The sequence below is a fragment of the Pelobates fuscus genome, chromosome 8 (assembly GCF_036172605.1).
Source record: "Pelobates fuscus isolate aPelFus1 chromosome 8, aPelFus1.pri, whole genome shotgun sequence".
Lineage (NCBI taxonomy): Eukaryota > Metazoa > Chordata > Amphibia > Anura > Pelobatidae > Pelobates > Pelobates fuscus.
The window spans coordinates 158,212,981-158,234,591 of NC_086324.1; the positions used below are offsets into that span (position 1 = coordinate 158,212,981).

Here is a 21,611-nt window from a genome sequence, read left to right on the forward strand (position 1 = left end):
CATACTCCACAGGAAAGACAACAGAAACCATCAATATGATTTATTGTATTCATTGATACCCATTTACCCTTCCTCCTTTTAAAAAATGCAAAACTATATGGGAGACTTGTGGGGAAAGCGGCAATTTATTATAGCCTATACAAGCACCACCAATAATTCTCTCCAACCCCACAATACTGGAAACCCTTCAATACTCTGTTTTTATTATTATAGTACAATTATTGACCAATGCTATTAATCTGATCGTACATTGACTGCTGGTAATCTGATAGTGTTTGAGGAGCAACTTAATTTTTCCAGGAGGAGAGGCAGTCAAATATTCAATTCAACACTTATTTTAAACCCAGTTATTTTCTCCAGTAGTGTGCAATGCCTGCCCCAAAGCAGAGCGGAGTTAGTGAGGCGCCAGGATCCCTGTGAAGGAGGCTTCAGTCAGGCAGGTAGTAAAAACAGACAGACACACAGATGTTGTTTGGAAAGCAGATGTCAATGCAGAGGTAAATCAGACGCTGCCGTGCTGGGCCTATATTTGGAGAGAATAGAGACTTTAGCAGCTCAATAAACCCAAGGATAATATCTGCATTGTTGTGCATGCCTTTAACACTGTATACCCAATAACGTAATAGCTTAACCCCTTAAGGACCAAACATGTCATGTGTCCTTAAGGGGGTAAAGGACAATCCAATCATTGGTTCCACATTCACAGAACGGCTTGAGAAACACGTACGTTCCCAAATCATTTTGTAAAAGGGAAGCTAGAACGTAGCTCTTAGCCTATCAATGTCGCCCCTGTCTGGGGCTTCCTGATTCAAGCATTGGATTGCGGCGAATGTTGTTGGGCAGAGCCAATAGGCACCAGATTTAAGATTTGGGGGTTAAACTACTTGTTAACCGTTTAAGTCCTTGAGGTAAGCCATTGCCCAGGGACCTCCTCACACCATAACAACTTAAAGGGACATTATAGGCACCCAGAACACTTCAGCTTATTGTTAAACACTGCAGAGAACTGTAATGTTTACATTGTAACACTAAGTCTGGTAGACAGCCACTGGAGATGCTTCCTGTATCCAAACGGACCTTTGGTCCAGGAATCTGACGCTGCACGTCCTCACGCTCAGCGTGAGGACATCCAGCACCAGATTTTTCCCCATAGGAAAGCATTGATTTAGTGCAGGGGTAGGCAACCTTCGGCTCTACAGATGTTGTGGACTACATCTCCCTTGATGCTTTGCCAGCAATATGGCTGTAAAAGCATTATGGGAGATGTAGTCCAAAACATCTGTAGAGCCGAAGGTTGCCTACCCCTGATTTAGTGACTTCCTATGGGGGAGGTCTAATGCGTGTGCGGCATTTGCATGCATGCACATTAGCACCCGCTCGTCGCAGGACTGAGGTGGAGCCATGACCCAGCGTAGAGGGACATCATTGCTAGAGTAAGGTAAGTAAATTGCTTATGGTATCCTTTTAATTTATGCTCCTTTAAAATGGTATTTGAGATTATCAGGGACAGGCGGAGTCAAACAATCACCATAGGAAAACAATTAGAATTTACTGCTGATTCCTACACTTCCAGAACTCTAGAATTGCTCTTTCTAAACGATCCCCATTTTTCCATGGATGCCATCTGTTTCAGTTGGCCAAAGGAAGGAGACCTATTTTAGGGTCGTGTTTAGACACATGGTGATATTAGTTTAGTTGTTCGTTTTTCTTTCTTTCTTCAATTCTTCAACCGCTGTCTTCAATGTATTAATTAGAGCCCTGAACCTTCCTTATTAAAACAATGTGGTCACCCCAACATGTAAAAACCTTCTGAGCTGTCTAAGATGGTACATCATGGATTTAGGTTGTTTAGGTCTTATAGAGGCACTGTCCATCTAATTAGGGAATCGTTTGGATACTAGATGAATTTCTAGGTAACAAAATCGAAAGTACTAGCTAGTTAAAACTCCATAACACTTACAGAATAACCATGGAGGTACTGATAATTATCCAGTCTGGGAAATGATTCAACAGATTATTGAAGTGGTTATGGTGCCAATGAACCACCCTGGCATATTTTTATTCTTTTATATGTAAGCTGATAAAACATCCTAAAAGAAGAGCTCATAGCTCCACCCACAAGCTCTGTCCATCACCGAGCAGAAATTACACTTCCTAGTTTACATACCAACTCTGGAGTGAGTTGGTATGTAACTTCTGAAGTGTAGTGACTTGTAGGAACTGTTCCCTAGGCTGCTTGTAGCATCAGTCATCACAGACAGGTCACTTTTTGAACTTGCAGGTGCTCACTTCTTGGGAAGTGCTGATGTACCATCTCATTTTTATGCGAGCAAGGAAATGTTAAATTCCAGATTTCTGGACTTGCAAGTGGATCTATTCTCTCTGTTTTAAAGTCCTGTTTTATCAGTTTGACAAATGATAAACTACAGGGACCGTCTTCAATAAGCTGAAGTGGTTATGGTACATTGAGTGTTCCTTTAATCTGCACATACCGGCTTTCCGTTTTGTCTAGGAAGCAAGTCCTACTTACCCTCACCCTTCTTAGCCCAGTAGATAGGAAGATGTTCACACATTTTTTGCACCGGTTCTCCCAGAAGCTCGTGGCTGACTTTCCGACCTCCCATGACTCCCAGAAACTCTCTATAGTAACGTGTCCTGTTGTTCTGTAGGAGAATTAGCTCATCCTATTTAAACAAGCACAAAACCACATCATCCTCCAAACCATCATTTTTTTTATATCAATAGTCACTTATTTTCTTAAAAAACAAACAAACTAAGAATTCAAGATTTATATGTTAAAAATAAATTCAAATCCTATAGACAGCTCCAACAGGATTATGAATGTACAGTGAAGGATAATTATTTTCCTCATTACAATGAAATATTATCTTAGCTCCAATTTGATCACAAGTTTAGAAAAAACAATAAAACATCAATTTGATAAGCTAATGTGTAATAACCTGAATAAAAAAATAGGAAGAGCATGGTATGACTTATTAGAATTCAGCCTACCTACAACAAAATGTAAAGCTTAAGAGTCATGGGGCAAGGAAATCTCATCTCAAATAAAAAAAGGAATAATGGAGGGATAGCTAGATTCAAATAGGAAAGATAACTCACTGTCTATCATTTCAGGAACTTCATTTTAGAATAGTATATAGATGGCATGTATACCCAGAGAATTGATATCAATTTAAAGCTATGGAAAATCCAATATGTTAAAAATGTAATAAAAAATCTGGTAACTTGATTCACATGGGGTGGTCCTGTGAAAAAATTGAGAGTATTTGGCGGAAAATATTTGCACTGATTTTAGAATTGACGGACATAATAATTCCAATGTCACCTGAAACTGCCCTATTCCTTCTAGGTCTGGATAACCTTAGCTTTTACAATACAAATATTACTCGCCACGAAAATTATAATAGCAAGGCAGTGGAAAAGTCAAGATCAAATACACTATAGTCACCTAAATTACTTTAGCTAAATAAAGCCGTTTTAGTGTATAGATCATTCCCCTGCAATTTCACTGCTCAATTCACTGTCATTTAGGAGTTAAATCACTTTGTTTCTGTTTATGCAGCCCTAGCCACGCCTCCCCTGGCTATGATTGACACAGCCTGCATGAAAAAAATACTGGTTTCACTTTCAAACAGATGTAATTTACCTTAAATAATTGTATCTCAATCTCTAAATTGAACTTTAATCACATATAGGGGGCTCTTGCAGGGTCTAGCAAGCTATTAACATAGCAGGGGATAAGAAAATCTTAATTAAACAGAACTTGCAATAAAGAAAGCCTAAATAGGGCTCTCTTTACAGGAAGTGTTTGGAAGGCTGTGCAAGTCACATGCCGGGAGGTGTGACTAGGGTTCATGAACAAAGGGATTTAACTCCTAAATGGCAGAGGATTGAGCAGTGAGGCTGCAGGGGCATGTTCTATACACCAAAACTGCTTCATTAAGCAAAAGATGTTCAGGTGACTATAGTGTCCCTTTAAGGGTCATAAACCAGATCTCTCATCAATGTTTAATGGGAAAAAAGGGTACTATTTAAGAAGACATTAACTGTCTGTATAACATAATTTGGGATAAATGGTTAACTAAACAAGATTAAGGTAATAAGCAAAACTATATTGTTTAAAGTATATGATGCCCGTAACTGATTACTACTTAAAGGGACACTGTACTCACTATAATTATTTCATCTCTTTGAATTGGTTAGAATGTCTGGAATCTCCTGGCACTGTCTCTCCATACAATGTTAAACCATTTTAGAGCAGTTTAACACTAAATAAGGGATCAAGGCCACCCACAGTCTGGCCTTTTCTGGAGGTGTGGCCAAGGCAGAGATTACACACTTCCTTGAAGTCATACTCTTCATACCGTTAGTTGGACCTCTGATAGGCTAAAAATAGACAGCAGACACTCTCAGCTAGTACTTCCTCATTCGCCAAAGCAGCACAGAGGGGAGGGGCTGCTGGGAATTAAATTTAGCATTGAAACATAAAAATATGAAAAACTGTTTAATGCTGAATTAAATTATGGAACTTGGGAACTCTGGATACTATAATCAGCTTAATGAAATGAAGTGTGCCTTTAAGGAGGGTCTCCATGCCAAAATACTTATTCATTTTAAATGTTTGTCCTTTTTGCGCGGCTGAATTTATTTATAAGAACATGGTCAAGGATAAGGGTTAACAGCAATATTAATAGTCTGTTATATTTAATTTATATATGTGCATAATTTGAGATATTTATTCTGTGAGGTAACCTTAATGCATATATTGTTTGTATTTTTTCTAATAAAAAATAAATAAAAATAGTCACTTGTTTACCTTTATCCCCAGATGTTATTTCTTCTTGTAATTTACCTAATAATATAACCGTAACGATACGCTTTTGAAAGCAACATCCTTTGTAGCTTCACAATATGGATGTCCTATTTTGAAGATTACTTTATTTTTAAATGTATCGCCTGCCAAAGGATAAGAGGTCAATAGTGGTCAAATTCAGGAACCAAAATAGCTCTTAATCCATGTGCAGGGATAAACATCAACTGCTAAACCTAAAATACCAGGCTGAGTGGAAGTACTTTATAGAACTATCACGCACCGAAGGTCAGAGTTCCATGGTGCATCTCTCTGGTATTATATCATTAAGGTTATTCACTTGGGTGTGAATTTCAAATTTTATGCCAAACTGGGGAAAATCTAACTCATCTTTCGGCTGCTATTTTGTCCTAAGATTTTTGAAAAACCTCACATTGATTACATTGTAAGTTTATTGAAATGGAACTAAATCAATAGATATGATAAAACAAAGTAGGGATTAGTTTGTCTACTGGTGAAACCTAAAGTTTACAAAAGGCAGATCTTCCACCATCAGTTTTTGTCGATTCCTACAGCCATCAGGCTTTTTCTTGCACATTGCGAGAGTTGGTCTATGGAGGATATCGTGGGGTCTCAATATTAGTCTCGAAGCTCTGTTTCTTCCTCCAATCTCTATTTACTAAAGTGGGAATTCAAAGTGAATTTCAAATTTAAGGTCACTGCTCACTGTAGAACCTCTGTAGATCTGCAGTCTGCGTATTTTATATGTCCAATAGTCTGATTAGCAAACACGAACTTTGCCCCTCTGTATATGGTACCCACCTTGGGTTCTGAAACATTTAAAATGGACTGTATGTTTTCAAAGTCTCGCGATTCCATCTTTCGCAGGAAGCAGGACCGCTCTCCCGCAGCCTTGTAGCAAACCAGCCCCTGTGGAGGAGACAAGGGAAAAGCACGTTCCTTCTTTTGGGATCATTGTACCTGCAGCCCCCGCCTCCTCCGTTCCCATAGCTGTGTTTGATCCATTTATTGCTCATTATGCTTGCTTCCCCTTACAAATCAGGGTGTCTGCTCCCCTGTTCGATCATGGTGTGTGTTCCTCCTTCCTTATAGTGATTGCTAGCCCCCGACTGATCACTGCTTCTGCTCCCCCCTGACTGATCACAGGGCCTGCTCCTGCTCCCCCCTGACTGATCATAGTGCCGGCTCCCCACCTGAGTCTGACTGATCGTAGTGCCTTCTCCCCCTGACCGATCACTGCTCCTCCTCCCCCTGTTCACAGTGTCTGCTCCCCTTGACTGATCACAGTGCCTGCCTTACACATGCCTATAGTGAGTGGTTTTCCTGTATTAGTCTCTAGTATGTAACCAATGTGAACTCACATGTTTACTGTCAAACAGTACGACTGAGGTCTGGTTCCTGGAGGTAACTCTGTAGGTAACTGTACTCCTTCTCTTGTCGGTGACAGCAGATTGGTTCACTGGGGATCCCTGCGGATTTTTATACGTCAGGCGAACAACCTGTAATAGAGGCTGAATATAAAGATTAGCTTAAAGGAAAACTCCATAAAAAAAAACAAGTTAGTAGATATACATGCATAGCTAATATAGTTTACATGTTTTATTTGGTGTATATGAAATCTTGGTTTGCAATAACTGCAGATCTCTTGTCTGCAGCCTTTACAAGCCCTCCCCACCTAACCCTGCCCAGACTTTCTGTGGCTGTCCAATCACAGACTTCCCAATGCAGTTCAATGAGAAGTCTTTGTACAGCAAGTGCTCTGAACATTCATTTATGAACAGGTAAAAGTTTGTTTTAGGGGCGAGCCTAACTGCCGAACTGACCAGACGGGTCTAGCGAGAGCTCCCGCGCCTGGCTTTCGATTATCGGGGAATACACCCAGGTACATTGCTCGTTCTGGCTGCAGCTTGTTCTAATCTTGTAGGGGAAACAACGCTGCACCCGGTGATCCCTTCCACGGGTTTCCTGGACTCTGACCTGACTCACACAAAGCCTGCGGCCTAGGCTGGACTGGCAGCTGCTCTCCTGGCTCTCCAGCCACGGAGTGACTCACTCCTGTCTATTGCTGTCCCTTCCCCCCCCCTCCCCTTTGGACTGGTGGGGGCTATCCCGGACCCCACTGAGCAGCTCTACTCACCCTAGCCGACCACAAGTGGCAGAAAGTACTCAGGCTCCAAACACAGAGCTCTCCCTCAAAATGGCTGATGCTCCTTCATCTTCCGAGCATCAGATGCAGCCATCTACACCAGGTAGGCATGCTGTGATGGAGGGAAATCTTTGCCCGGTTCTGGGCACAACTGGAGGCTCGAGTGGCAGCCACACCAGCTCAGAGCTGGAAAACTTTTCGTAGAAGAGAGGGGAGTGTGGGGCTCATGGGTCCCCTCCCGGCGCAATTTCCTCCCAGGATATGGAATCTCCTAAACTTCGCCCGCCTGGGCTGAGAGCCACCGGAGATACCCTCCCATTGCATCCACCAAAGAGGCGGAAGACCCTGCGCCGCAGGCGACGACTTAACAACCCGAGCTTCTGACACATCCCGTTGGAGAGGGACTTGGACTCGGCTGCGAGACCCGGAGTCCATGGTACAAATGATGCAGGCCCTCAACATGGCCTGAGGCTGGAGGGTCATCACGGCTCACCCCCCCGCCTTGCATCAACATCGGGCGGCCTCTACATCTCTACATCACCACCCATTTCATTGCCTCTATTTTAATTTCTACTGAGCTCTAATTTACTGTTTAGTTTACCTATTTGATTTATGCAATACTGGTGGGAACTAGATTAATTTGAAATGTCTGTTCTACCTGTATTACTGTTCTCTCTAGTACTTATTCTTGTTTTACTCCTATGTATGCCATGGTCGTATTCATCCTGGCTCTCTGCCTAATGTACGCTAACTTTAACAGTATGCAAACTGAGGTTGGCGACATTTTTCAGACATGATGTGTCACCATGTTTCAGCAATTCACCTTGCATAACATATTCCTTGCCACGCTCTACGTCTAGTGCTCATTTGTAAAGGAGATTAGACCCAGACTACTCTTTCATGCACACGCTAGTAGAATTAACATGAGACCCAATTAAATACCTGCCATAGCTCTAATCACTCAGTGGTTCATACCCTCGTTGCCACCTACAGTTCTAGGCTCCAGCTATCATAACCCTATATATGTTCACTCTACTAGAATTGTATTTATGAAGCCTGTATTACAACAAACAATTAATGCACAGTGTAACGTGATTGTTTTTTCTGATTATTGTTTTTTATCAATTTGGTCCCTGAGGAAGTTCATTCAGAACGAAACGCGTAGGACCTGTGGACTTTTATAATTTAATGTTTTTTATATAACCCTTCATTTCTTGTTTTATCAATTAAACCGATTTATGGGAGCTGTTTTTGGTGTGGCTGGATCATTGAATTATCCTAGCAACCGGGACACCCTGCGGTCATTATTGAAGGTGGATTCTTATTCAACCCCCCTTTTTTACATTGTGGGGAGGCACATCTAACACGCTCTTTATCCTTTGGAATCTGTGAGTGTAATGGAATTCTATGTTTAATAACTGGTTCCAAACTATATTGCACTATGTTTTTTGTCCTTTATTTTTAGGCACATCAGCAAGATCCCAAAATTTCCTATCTTGTATATACAGTGTAACGTGATGCCTGAATTGCCTTGAGATTCCTTACAACTAGATACACATCATTGCTAACACTAGTAGTTTAACCTGCATTGTTATCTTATGTGATATATAAAAAGAGGCTGTTCCATGCTGGAGTTTAAGTACCTTGTATACCAGGGGTCCTCAAACTCCGGCCCCCCCAGATGTTGCTGAACTACAACTCCCATGATTCTTTGAATTACATAGATAGCCAGAGAATCATGGGAGTTGTAGTTCAGCAACATCTGGGGGGCCGTAGTTTGAGGACCCCTGTTATATACCATGTGTTTATATGCTCTAACTCCCTGTTTTACATTCTGTACTGTCTTATCCAATGCATCAATAAAAACAAAGATTGACAAAGGAATTATGTTTTGATCACATGAATCGATACCTTTTTCTTTTTTTAAAAAATAAATAACAGCACCTTCCTGGTTGGCCTTTAACTCAACCTAATTTAATGAGTATGTTGCTAAGAATAAGTAGGTTCCTTATTCATAACTTTACATTTATCTGTATTTAATCTAATCTGCCATGTGATTCACAGTGATTGGATTGGGCTGCGAGACGAGACTGTCCAAGCACTGAATTACATGTAAGTGTAGCTTTTTATTTTTTATTTTCTGAGCATTTGGCACTATTTTCACCCTCTGTGGGGTTTAAAATCCCGACTTGGGCGACCTGAGTGGCTTACATAAAGCACGATTGGTCCAAAGACTAAAAAACTGAAACTGGAAATCCGCGGATGGTTTTAACATCGGGCGAGCACATGGTGAGGATGGGCCCAAAATGGCCACCTACCCAGAGGCCTATTAGAAAATTTTCCACGACTTGTCCATTGAGGAGGAGGTGGATAACATACAGATATCCAGGGCCTGCCAGGCAGACTGGAAGTCTTGAAGAATGCAACAAACAAAATATATGACCGCCGCTTTGCAGCAACATAAGATACGAGGCGCAGAAATAATGTTAAGATTCGGGACATTAGGGAGGATACCCCGGCAGTGGAATTAACCAATCTCCTGAGACGCCTTATAGTTGCACTATTGTCTCCAAGGCAAGGCAAGGCAGTGGGGCAGGACGGATTCTTCTGTCTAAGGTTCTGGCTGCAGTACCTAGAGACCTGGTGGTACTTTTCCAGCGTGTCAGGGATAAGGCCAGGGTTCTCACTGCCATTAGGGAACGCACGCCCTATGACTTTGAAGCACTGTCACTCACCTTTTATGCAGACCTCTTGGAAGGCACTCTGGCATGGAGAAGATCACCTCTGACATTCTCATCCCTACTCAGAAAGCACAACATACAGTACAGATGGCGATTGTCGCACACACTCATGGTCCTCAAGGGCGAAGACAAGCACATGATACACTATCTTAAAGAGGCATTATTGGGCACTCGGAGTCTCTCCCTGGACTCTCTGACTCCCACGGGACCCCGTGCGGCAGACCATGCACCTCACCGATGGAATCCAGCTACTGCGATCCCGTATACCCCTAGACAGTCCACACCAGACTTATATGCAGCAGTCACTACCTAACTCATCTTGTTAAGCAGCTTATCCTAACTTATTGCAGCCTTACCTCATTTGATTTAGTTTTATGATGTGTCCACACTTTAAGATTTATTCCAATATCTTAGATTAGTTATACCTTGCGACATGAGATCTATATAGAGTTAAGCTATAGTAGAGTTCTTTCAGATGTAACTTGTAAGGATATATTATAGTTAAAATTTCAATTCATAGCTTGTTGTGCTGGTATATGCACTGGTTCCCTGATCTGTTTACTCGTTCTCGTACGAATGTACCATTCAAGCCTGTATGTATTGATATGCCTTAACTGTGAATTAAAAACCAAAACAAATGTTTTTTTATTTTTAATGTGATAGTTTTCCTTTAATTAGTGAAGAAAGGAGTTTGATTGCGTAGGGAGCCAATGATTCTCTGTGTATGCTGACAGGCTAACTGTGTGCAGTAGTTCGATAAATAAATAAAGCAGAATTAAAAAGTACTGTGCAAACAACTGCAGGGAGCAGTCCTTTTACTTCTGTAGCAAATATCACGTGACATCCAGCATTGTGATTGCTGTAATGTGAAATAGTTCAAACATAAAATCACGGGGAAAGCTCTACTAAAAAATGGGTAATAAGTGTGTGGTTTATAAGGTACAGGGTGCTCTTAAAGGAAGATAATCTGAACCCATACCAGATATATACATGTAATAAAAAATAAGAAATGATCCCAAGGCACACCACGGTCTTGCACATAAAAAGAGAATTTATTCATGCATAGAAAATGTAACAAGATATCATTATAGCAGAGAGAAAGTGCATAGTATATTGCTAAACCAGTATATAGTACCAAAACCACAATGTAAGTAAAGTGCTCAATGCAAAAACCCAAAATGGGGTTTCATTTCTCCTGCTCTTGGTCAGTATACCTTTTTTAATGGGTTTTTGCATTTTACTTACATTGTGGTTTTGGTACTATATACTGCTTCAGCACTATACTATGCACTTTCTCTCTGCTATAATGATATCTTGTTACATTTTCTATGCATGAATAAATTCTCTTTTTATGTGCAAAACCGTGGTGTGCCTAAGGATTATTTCTCATTTTTTATTACATGTGAAATAGTTCATCCTATTTATTGAGCACTTACAAGAAGTGTGTGAGTCACCTTATAGCCAAGTTCTTGGTACAAGTGTTACCACGTGAGGAGCTGTAGTGGTTGTAAAAGAATAATATATATATATGAGAACACAACCGTAACAAAGGACGACCCACGTGGGTATTGTAATTGGATCACTACGTGTGTATTAATTTCACTTTTACTAGTAAAATGGCACAGGAAAAAATTAAAAAGGCAGATTTGTAATGGCTCTGTATTCAAAGTAGAAATATTAAATGAGTTACAGAGCACATAATGCCAGGGTGTAATTTTGGTTTTATTTAGGAATACATAGTATTACGGGGTACACAATTGTTAGTTGAGGGGTACGTATAGATAGGTAATATATGCAACTCTGGATACATCATGAGCAGGAAGCATTAATTTTATTCTGTGTACATAAGGTTACATAGAGTTTGGGTATTCCAAAAACAAAGTGTTTAGGGTTAGGGGACTATCTATGTTGGTTAGGGGTACACCTTCAGCTGAGATGCTGTGTTTAACATCAACACAAAACCTGTCTAAAGGTGATGGGACTTTCAATTATCAGAATATCCTTTTTCCATAAAGTATCCACAGGTAATAGGGGGGACCACTGTGCCCCACTCTCTGAGGACACGTGGTTACATTACAGAGAATACCTCTATACCCCACTCAGTAATAAATCTCCGTTATAGCCTGCACAGTATCGACACTGCGCACTAGTAAATGTATAACAATCATACCATCTCACTAATGAAGCACAACATGTCAAACTGCCCGTTTAAACGGGTTTGACAGTGATGGATGTCAGGATCAGTTGTTTAAAGATGTTCAGGTACGAGAAGAGTTACAGGTTAAAGTTGTCTAGTGACATGACCTCTGTGGATAGAATTCCTATTTAGTGCCAAGTAATTAATTCCACACGCCAGTAGGTGAAAGGAAGGACATTCTCGTACTTATCAATTGCCCATTGTCCTTTTTTTTTTTTAGAACCAACGCTTGGAATGTGAGAACGCTGGATGGTACAATCAATGAATCTACTTCTGACTGTCGTGGCCTACAACTCCCAAAACTTGATGGGAGATAAAGCACCCTCAGCCAGCATCAAGCTCAGGCAGCTAATGACTGGCTGAGAATGATAGGATTGATTTCACAGCAGCTGCTCCAACAATAGACGAGGGTCACTGGCCTAGGCCACTGTTCCCCACCACCCCTACATTTATACCATTACAGAGTTAGTCACTAAAGTGAGGACTGATGGGATTTCAAAGTGATTTTTAAATTTAATTCAAAATTAGCTGAACTGAAAAAATGCTATGCTTTCAGTTTGGCTCCTTGGGCCTTAAATTTGAAATTCACCTTCAATTCACCTTGAATTTCCAACAAATGGCACTTTAGTAAATAAAGTTTTATTCAAGATAGGACCAAATTGGGGGGCGGGGCCGGGCGGCCATGCTAGCAGGCTGCAAGTCACTATGGCTCCTGAGGAATCCAGCGAATTTTGGGCAAATACCAACCTTATTCTGCTTGGAATACCCTGGAAGTTCGTGGCATCAGGTCCTGGAGTGTCCTGGTGCAGCTGGAGCACCTGATACAGGTGATTCTGGGTCCTGGAGAGATGCTCTGGGGCTTGGGGACTGAGGCCTACCCAGGAGGGGAGTGGGGCGGACGGCCGCTGCCCCGTTTTCTGCCACAGCTAATGCGAAACTACACTATAGCTGATGCCCTCCCGGCCTCGTTCACCCCACCCCCCCCTTTGGACCGGCGGGGGTCATCCCGGTCGCCACCAGGCAAGCTAACATCTCTGCATCGCTACTGGGCGACTCGACACCGAAAGTAAGCGGCTCCCACGCGGCCTCCTTAAAATGGCCAACGGCGGCGCAATCACCCTAATGGCAGAGAAGGAGAGGATGAACCCCTTATGGCGCGCTGAAGCAGAGCCAGTAAACTACATAACCTGAGCTGTAAACACATCTGGAATACGACCGCAGACAGGCACTTACACTGCAGTGGCAATCCCCTGAAACAGGCACAGTACCTGCTCCATCTAAGCACGCCTTACCAGCGCTTTCCACAACTGAGGCTCAAGATCAACACTGGAGGAGTGCCCAGAGAGGCCATCTTCAAACGCCAACTCCACTAAATGCAGCCCGCACCTGGACACTGTGGCTTGAAAAATACCGAGCTCATACCCACCTAATGGCTGGAAAGCCTGTCAACGGCAATCTGCAGACCCTGTGCGGGACTGAGAGACTCAGTGAACCTCGTGAATACCCTACAGGGAAGCTCCCCATGCGTGGGAATAAGCTACCTTTTAACACCTTCCACATTGTCAAAGCCAGCGGCGACCCCAGCTTCTCACGACGGATTTCATCAAAGGCACACACCGCGGAATCTGCCACCGACAGCCTCAATAAGAGGTTACTTTGGCTGCATTTACTGTCACGCGGACATCCCTGCTGTTAATACCACAGTTACTGTTATAGTAAATATTATTTTTATTTTTATTTTTCTGCCTATTGTTGATGACAGCCCAGTATGCTAAAATATGCCTGGTGGTACTCTATCTAAGTACCTATCTTAGCTAAGCCTGAGAATTATCACCTCACAAAAATGTCAGTATGTAATTCTATATTAGTACCTCATATGCTGTAACGTTCACCTGACACATAAGATTAACTCTCAACTAAACTACTATATTGTCAGATCGCACAGGCAGTTAATTATCAGGCTCCACACTGTTGAAATGCTACACATATTCTAACTCTCGCTTCAGTAATCCAACTGTGATCTTGAACCACAAAATAAATAAAATGTGCAAGTTGTAACCATGCCATACTCATGTTACCCTATATATCTTACCATCGAGCTTGTGAATGCTGCTGTGGCAATACAAGCACCGCTGTAACTTTCTGCACAACAAAAATAAAGATTTTTTCTTTATTTTAGATGATAACTTACAGGAACATGTTGTTTATATCTTTATCAAAAACCTCAAAGGGTCAGTTCTTACATAGGCACCAGTTCCCACAGAGGATCTCTTGGCTCCAGCGATTCTAGAGAATATGTTTGAACTTGTGAAGAACATTCATACCTTCTTTAATGCAGACCTAGCTGTACTCAGGGAAGAGCTCCTTTGCCATAACTGACCGAATCGAGGCTACAAAGGAGAATACGCCTACAAATGGCCAACAACAGGCCTTTCAGGTACAGCGTACCTCTCACTTCCAACAGAACAAAAAGCTCCAAGGGGTAGCAGATGTTGTTGTGGTGGGGGAACTACCACACTTTGGTGCTTATTCGCTTCCCTCTATCCAGAGGCAGGCAAAGAGCATTCACCTAGATAGCACTACCAGGCTTCCTACATCTCTTAGGCCCCAGCAGCATCTCCTCATGATGAGGAGTTGTGTATCTGCAGTGAGAGATAAGACTCCTCATCAGTTTGAAGCCATGCAACTAACCTTCCTTCAGGATTGTGCCAATCTTTTCTGTTTTGGAGATGCTCCCTATCCTTTATTACCAAGCTGTTATTGAACTTAAATGTCCGGTACAGGTGGGGGCCAAATTGAACCCTCATTGCTGATGCCAAAGGAGCGCAACACAAGTTGTCATCCGAAGATAACTCAGCAGCATTCCTGCAGACTTGTAGGCTGCACCCGGGTTCCAAAGTTGGCTGTTCCTCACACTTAGGACTCCTCCAACCGTTTGATCCATGGCAATCCGGTGGAGTTTGATGAAATGTTGAACGTTATGTTTGCTTACTTTTACATTTGTACTAATTGTGGTTTCATCTATCTAGGGTACAAGGCTTGTACCTCAGTCTATCTATATTTTTCTGTGGAGTATATTATATTGTCTCCTACCCAGCACTCCTTCTCCTCCCACACATACATACCTTCTGAGGTTACTGAGTGTTTTAATTGAGCCCCAGATCTCCATTATTTTAAGCTTATATGTGCTTTTAGTCTTCACTGGGGTGTGCCCTCACTAGTTAGGTACGATCTCTTTTTTGATACACTTTTTGTTTTTGTTTTTTTTGTTTTTTGGAAATCTTTTTATTATGATATTTTCATGTTGAGAAAGGCACTCAATTGGTAAACAGTAAGAAACTCGCAGGTTTCTGTTCTCTGTAGGCAATGTTAAGATAGTGAAGCAAGTAGAATTCAACATACATTTCAATAGAGAGACCCGCGGGTCTCCGGGTATGATAAGAATAGCTATCCAGCATAACATTTACAGCGTGAGTATTATATATTGCGAGACGGTAGCTTTATACAGAATAACATGTATGTATCATATTAAAAGTTTCGATCAACAGGATTATATGCAGTAAACAAACATTGGTTGCATACGGGGTAAACCGCTCCCAACACAGAAACATGAGAGTCACCTAGCACTGTATTACACGAACAGTAGGGTACGGTGTCAAGGAAGGTATAGGAAAGATGGGTTCAGACTCCCAGTGAGTTCTGATTTGTGGGTCAGTTAAGTTCTCACAAAGTAAACCTAACACGTCGCGTTGGCGGGTGTAGTCACGTATCGTGGTTAGCGTCACTGTAAGGTAAGAATCCGGTCGTATAGGGATACATTATTGAGGTATGAGTGGCCCTCATATAAGGTCGGCACGGATTGGTTCCCACGGTTTGGCTGCGTATTGCCGCGGGAGGGTGTCCTACAGTCCTTGTCAATAGTGTGCTAATCTATGGTTGTTGCTCCTCTTGGCAGAGCCCGCAGTGCGCGGATATCCCAGGATGTGAATTACATAAGTTTGTTGAGTACAACGCAATTGTCAGGCATGAGCTGTGGAACCATGTCATTACAGTGTGTTTCAGCGTTAGCGTGAAGTTAGTTTGAAGTGGGTCTACGTGGTACAGGACTTTCAGCTGCGGACGTGTGAGGTCCCAGATATTTATTCGTGTGGTAACAGTGTGTGCGTCTGGGCGCGTCTCTCGCGCCCCAGAAACCTAAGCAGGTGAGCGGGTCCCGTGTGGGTCAGGAGCCCATATCGTGTTAAGGTGGGGTGGATTTGCGTGCGTCAATAACACTTCATAATGATCTCGGCCCCCCTCCCACAGGCCCCGGGACCCTTGAACTCAGCAATCATAGAGGTGGGAAAGGGGACAGGAGGATGTGAGTGTAGTAGGAAGGGATATAGGGTGAGGTGCTCTGCGTCAAGCAGAGCCCACGCCAGCCGCCCCCCGGTTAGCGGGCCCAAGGGAATCAGTTGTCTGTCTATACTGGGTAATGTATGTGAACCACGGAAGCCACAATTCCATATGTTTTGTTTCACGGCCAGTCAGGGAGGCGTGAATGTCTTCCGCTCCATGTATGTCCTCCACCCTGCGGATCCATTCTTTCTTTGTCGGCGTGTCGCTCGTTTTCCAGTGTGCAGGTATATTGGCTTTGGCTGCGTTAAGCAAGTGGCGTAGTATAGATCTTTTATAGGTCCGAATGGATTGCGTTGAGATGTGTAGTAGGGCCAGTTCTGCGTTCCATTCTGGGATATCTCCTAAAATGTCGGTTATGGCTCCTTTAATCATCGCCCAGTATGGGACGATATCCCTACAGTCCCACCAAATGTGTATCAGCGTGCCGCGTGCTGCTTGGCATCTCCAGCACAATGGGGTGATCGATGGAAAGATCCGGTGCAGCAAGGTTGGGGTCCTATACCACAATGAGAGCAATTTGTAGTTGACCTCCTGGTAGTATGAACTCATAGAGCTTTTCTGTTGCCATAGCAATGCCGTTTCCCATTGTGCGGGTGTAAGTACTTTTCCAAGTTGTTCTTCCCATTGACGGCGAAAGGTGGATGCCTGAGGTTTGTCCCCGATAAGTAAGTGTTGATATAAAGCCGAGATTGTGTGGCTAAGTGGGACGCCCTGGTTGCAGAGGTCTTCAAACCAGGTGAGGTCCCGATGCAAGCGATCTTTATGTGGTATCGAGTTGTAATAATGTTGCATTTGTAGATATCTGAGGACCGTGAGGGGAGTCCTGGTATTTGTTCCCAATAGCGTGGTCAGGTCCCGCATTCCGCCCCCTTCGAGAATTTGGTAGATGGGAATGTATTTCCCAGCGCTCGCGATGGGCCATGCGCCCGATGGTAGTCCGCCCCCCAGAGACGCGTTATGCGTCAGCGGTATCATGGGGCTGGGGGTAGGCGAGATATGGCCCATGTTCCTCAGTGACCGCCATCCGAGCAGCGTTTGTTGTATCGGACCTCCGTTGTCTTCGTTGGACATCCGTCCCCGTGCTGTCCCCCATATCTCCATTTCGAGCGATGGTCCGAGTAGGCCTTTATCCAGCGCTACCCATTGTTTCGACGAAGGGTCTAGGTGCCAGTCCAGTATCCGCTGTAATATCGTGGCTTGGTGATACTTCTTGATGTCCGGGAGTGCCAGTCCCCCGTGGTTCCGCGGCCGGCAAAGTATGTCGTGACGGATTCTGGAACGGCCTCCGCGCCACACAAATTTAATTATCGCCGTTTTCAGTGAGGAGAAGAAGGTGCTCGGTATGGCCAGAGGAATTGTTTGCATGAGGTAGAGAACTCTCGGTAAGATATTCATTTTTAGTACAGCTACTCTGCCGTGCCATGTTATGTGCGGGTGTGACCATCTATTCAGATCGGCCGCTATTGACTTCAAGAGGGGAACAAAGTTGATTTGATAAGTGTCGTCCAGTGCTGTGGCCACCCAGACCCCCAGGTACTTCATTTTGCCATAGCACCACCGGAATGGGAACTGCGAATCAAGTGATTTGTAGTCTTCCGTAGGGATCGTGATATTCAGGACCTCACATTTGGAGAGATTAAGTCTGAAGCCCGAGATCTTACCAAATGTGTCGAATTCTGCGAGTAGGCAAGGTAGCGTTGTCCTCGGGTTCCTAACGAAGAACATGAGGTCATCCGCGTAAGCGGCTACCTTATGGTGTGTGTCTTGCCACTCATATCCTTGTATGTTCGGGTTTAAGCGAATCGCCTGGAGGAGCGGTTCCAATGTCATTGCGAACAGAAGTGGCGAGAGAGGGCAGCCCTGCCGGGTGCCATTGCCAATCCCAAAGGCAGCAGTCGTAGACCCGTTGACTCTTACAGTTGCATGCGGTTTACTATAGAGGGCTGATATCCACGTGAGGAACCTCTGCCCACATCCCATCTGTTGTAAAGTGGCCATCATGTACGTCCAGTCGACCCTATCAAATGCCTTTTCGGCATCAGTCGATAACAGGAGTAGTTGGGCCTTCGTCATCCTGGCGTGTTGTTGGATGGAGAATAGCCTCAGTGTGCTATCCCTAGCCTCTCGTCCCGGGATGAAGCCTGTCTGGTCTACGTGGATCAGGTCCGGTAGGAGGTGGTTAAGTCTGCTTGCTATGACCTTCGTAAACAATTTGGCATCTGTGTTTAACAAGGAGATGGGACGATAACTTCCGCAGAGCAGAGGGTCCTTTCCTGGCTTGAGCAAAACTGTAATGGTCGCCGCTAAGGATTCCGCGCCCAGGCTCCCTCCTTCACCCACCGCATTAATCGCTTTAGTCAGCCATGGCAGCAGGAGGTTGGAGTAGTTCTTATAATAGCCAGTCGAGAAGCCATCCGGGCCCGGGGCTTTGCCTGATTTGGATATTTTGAGGGCCGCCGTCAGCTCTTCCAAGCTAATCGGTGCATCCAGCACGGATGCTGAATCCTGGTCAATCTTGTTGGTGACTGTGTTGATTAAATAGTCCGATATTTGCGTGCGTCGGCTTTCGTCTCGTGTCGTCCGAAGGGGAGGACGCAGGTTGTAAAGATTCTGGTAGAAAGTCCGGAACTCATCAGCTATCTTCTGCGGAAAGGGGGTCACCTCGCCTGAGGCCAGTCTGAGTTTCCGTATTTGCCTGCGGGGCATGGGGCCCTTTAGCAGCCTAGCCAGGTATTTCCCCCCCTTATTAGCGTGGGCGTAGTAAAACCCTTTTGTACGCTGTAAGGTGCGAAGATGTTTTCGTGCGATGAGGTCCCTAAGTTTTCTCCTGTGTTCCATCAGTTCCCCATAGACTTCGTTCAGCTGTGACCGTTTGTGTCGGCTTTCCAGTGAAGTTATCTTCCGGTATAAGTCGGTCATCTCGGCCATGGTTGCTTTTCGCTTTTGTGACGCGATGCGGATGAAAGAGCCGCGGATGACACTTTTGTGGGCTTCCCACACAGATATTGGTGACGTTTCAGGTACATTGTTTTCGCGAAAGTAAAGTTCCAACTCCTGGTTTATTTGATCTGTAGTGGCGGGATCCAGTAGTAGAGCCTCATTGAGTCTCCAGGTCCAGGACGATGGGCGGAACAGGGGAGACTCCAATTCCATCCAGACCGAGCTGTGATCCGACCATGTGGCAGGGTCTATGTCTGACCTAAGTAGACGGGAGAGACCTTCTTGTGTTATGAAGAGATAGTCAATGCGCGAGTAGCGATTGTGAAGGGCGGAATAGTAGGTATAATCCTTCACCGAAGGGTTAAGCGTCCTCCAGCAATCAACCAATCTCAGGTCCTCCAGTGATCTGCGTATAGATCGGATACTGCTCTGTGGGATGCAACTGTGTCCCGAAGAGGAATCCAGCATTGGGTCTAGGGGGACATTGAAGTCTCCCCCCACAATTAGGATGCCGTCTGTAAAGTCCTCCAGAATGTGTAAGGCATTCCGGAGAAAAGGGGCTTGGCGTCGGTTGGGAGCGTAGATGTTGGCCAGTGTGTATATCTTATCTGCTATGACCCCTTTTAAAAAGAGGTATCGACCTTGGGAGTCTTGAGTACGTTCGAGTTCCTTAAATTCGAGCTCAGCGGCTAGTATTATGGCCGTGCCAGCTTTGTGGGCCGTCGAATGGTTAGAGAAAAAATTGTTCGGATAGTGTCTATTTTTTAGCTGGGGCATTGCGCCCTCTTTAAAGTGGGTTTCCTGGATCATGGCCACTGTTACGTGTTTTTTCTGCAGTTCCCTCAGGAGGTGAGTCCTGCGTTCAGGTATGTTGAGGCCCCTACAATTCTGCGTGAGTACCCTCAGGGGTGTATTTTGGTAAGCCATACCCGTAGCGTGTTATCGGTGCTACCCTAGTTCACCGATGTCCCAGAGAGCCCGCGATCCCAGGGGGCAACCGGTAGAGTAGCCAAGCTCGACACAGATCACCGTAGGAAGGGAAGAGGAGGTAGAGTGGGGAAGAGATAAGTAAAAGGGATGAGAGGCAGGTAGCAAAGGCTCTAGGGTTCGAGATCAGGGTCCAGGTGCCCGGGAATCGTAGCCTGTCAGCGTCCCTCTAGTGTGACAAAAAATGGAAACTTGTGTCCCTGGTGGTCACTCCGGGATTGTAGGTATCTCGAGTGTAACCCCGTATAGAGTGATATTAATGGTAGGTCTCGTGCTGCAACCAGTGCTAGTGGTACCTCGCCTTGGTTCCAGCCCAGAAGGCGAGAGCAACCACAGCCCAGTTGCCCAACTCGTAGCACGAGTGTGTGGTGTGGGGAATGCGCGTCAGGCTCTGCCCAAGAGAATTGATTTACCTAACAGTGGGTTCGTCCGCCCCACCGGACCCCCTAGAGCTATTGTCAAGCCAGACAGATCGGTCTGTGTGTGGAGGGCGGTCATAGTGTCTCAGGAGCGTCGGGGGTGGTATAAATGGATTGTATATTGGCTATTGTCTACGTCTCAGACCCCCAGTGTCCCCTTCGAATCCCCCGGACGGGGGGGTACCTTCCCAGTCGTCGTCTGAACATCTTCCCTGTCTATGTATTTAGTCATGTGACTTCGTACTAGTGGGACGGGGGTTCAGAGCGCCACTCACGGGCAACGGTGGCTCCACCAGTCTATCCACCCGGAGGGAAAAGTCTGCTCTCTCTCATGGGAGTGCTAGTCAGTGTCACAGATTCGGTGTTTGGGCCATGAAATATACATTAACAAGAGGAGTGCAACAGCTTAAAAAAAAAAGAAAAAAAGACAGAATATAACAGTGTATCAACATTGACCCCCGGTGTCTCCAAACCCGCCCCTCAGCCAGCCGGGTTCCGGCACAACCCCGTTGTCGTCCAAGTCGTATGTGGTCGGTAGGGGAAGGAGAGAGAGAAAAAATAAATAAATAAATAAATAAATAATAAAAAAAGGGGGGGGGGGGGAAAGGAAAAGAAAAAGGGGGGGGTGGAGGGCTCCCCCGGTCTAGACATCGTTACCACCTTTCCCTATAGGCGTGTCTTTGAGTTCCCTCCCGGTCAGCGATAGGGGGCGGTGGGTGGTAGCGGGATACCGTAAAACTACGTCTCCAGTCAGTGTCACACCCAGCACATCCCAGTAATACACCAATCAGGAAGTAGAGGCATGACAGCAATTGCATATTTAACCCACATATGTGTCCCCCACCCCACACCCCCTACATATAGGTACATGCTGATACTTGCGTAATTAGGTGATATGAAGTAAAATATAATACCAATAAAATAATAATAA

General features: G+C 44.4%; 1 protein-coding gene across 1 annotated transcript in view; it reads right to left on the reverse strand.

Annotated features, from left to right (window-relative positions):
- Positions 1–28: 28 nt before the first annotated feature.
- BRICD5 (BRICHOS domain containing 5) overlaps positions 29–21,611 on the reverse strand; it is a 29,786-nt gene continuing 8,203 nt past the window's right edge. The window contains exons 4-7 of the mRNA XM_063429539.1: positions 6,214–6,351; positions 5,654–5,761; positions 2,531–2,684; positions 29–523 (exon numbers count right to left, since the gene is read on the reverse strand). Coding sequence (XP_063285609.1) covers positions 429–523; positions 2,531–2,684; positions 5,654–5,761; positions 6,214–6,351 — 495 coding nt within the window. The 3' untranslated portion in view covers positions 29–428. The remainder of the gene's footprint in view (positions 524–2,530; positions 2,685–5,653; positions 5,762–6,213; positions 6,352–21,611) is intronic.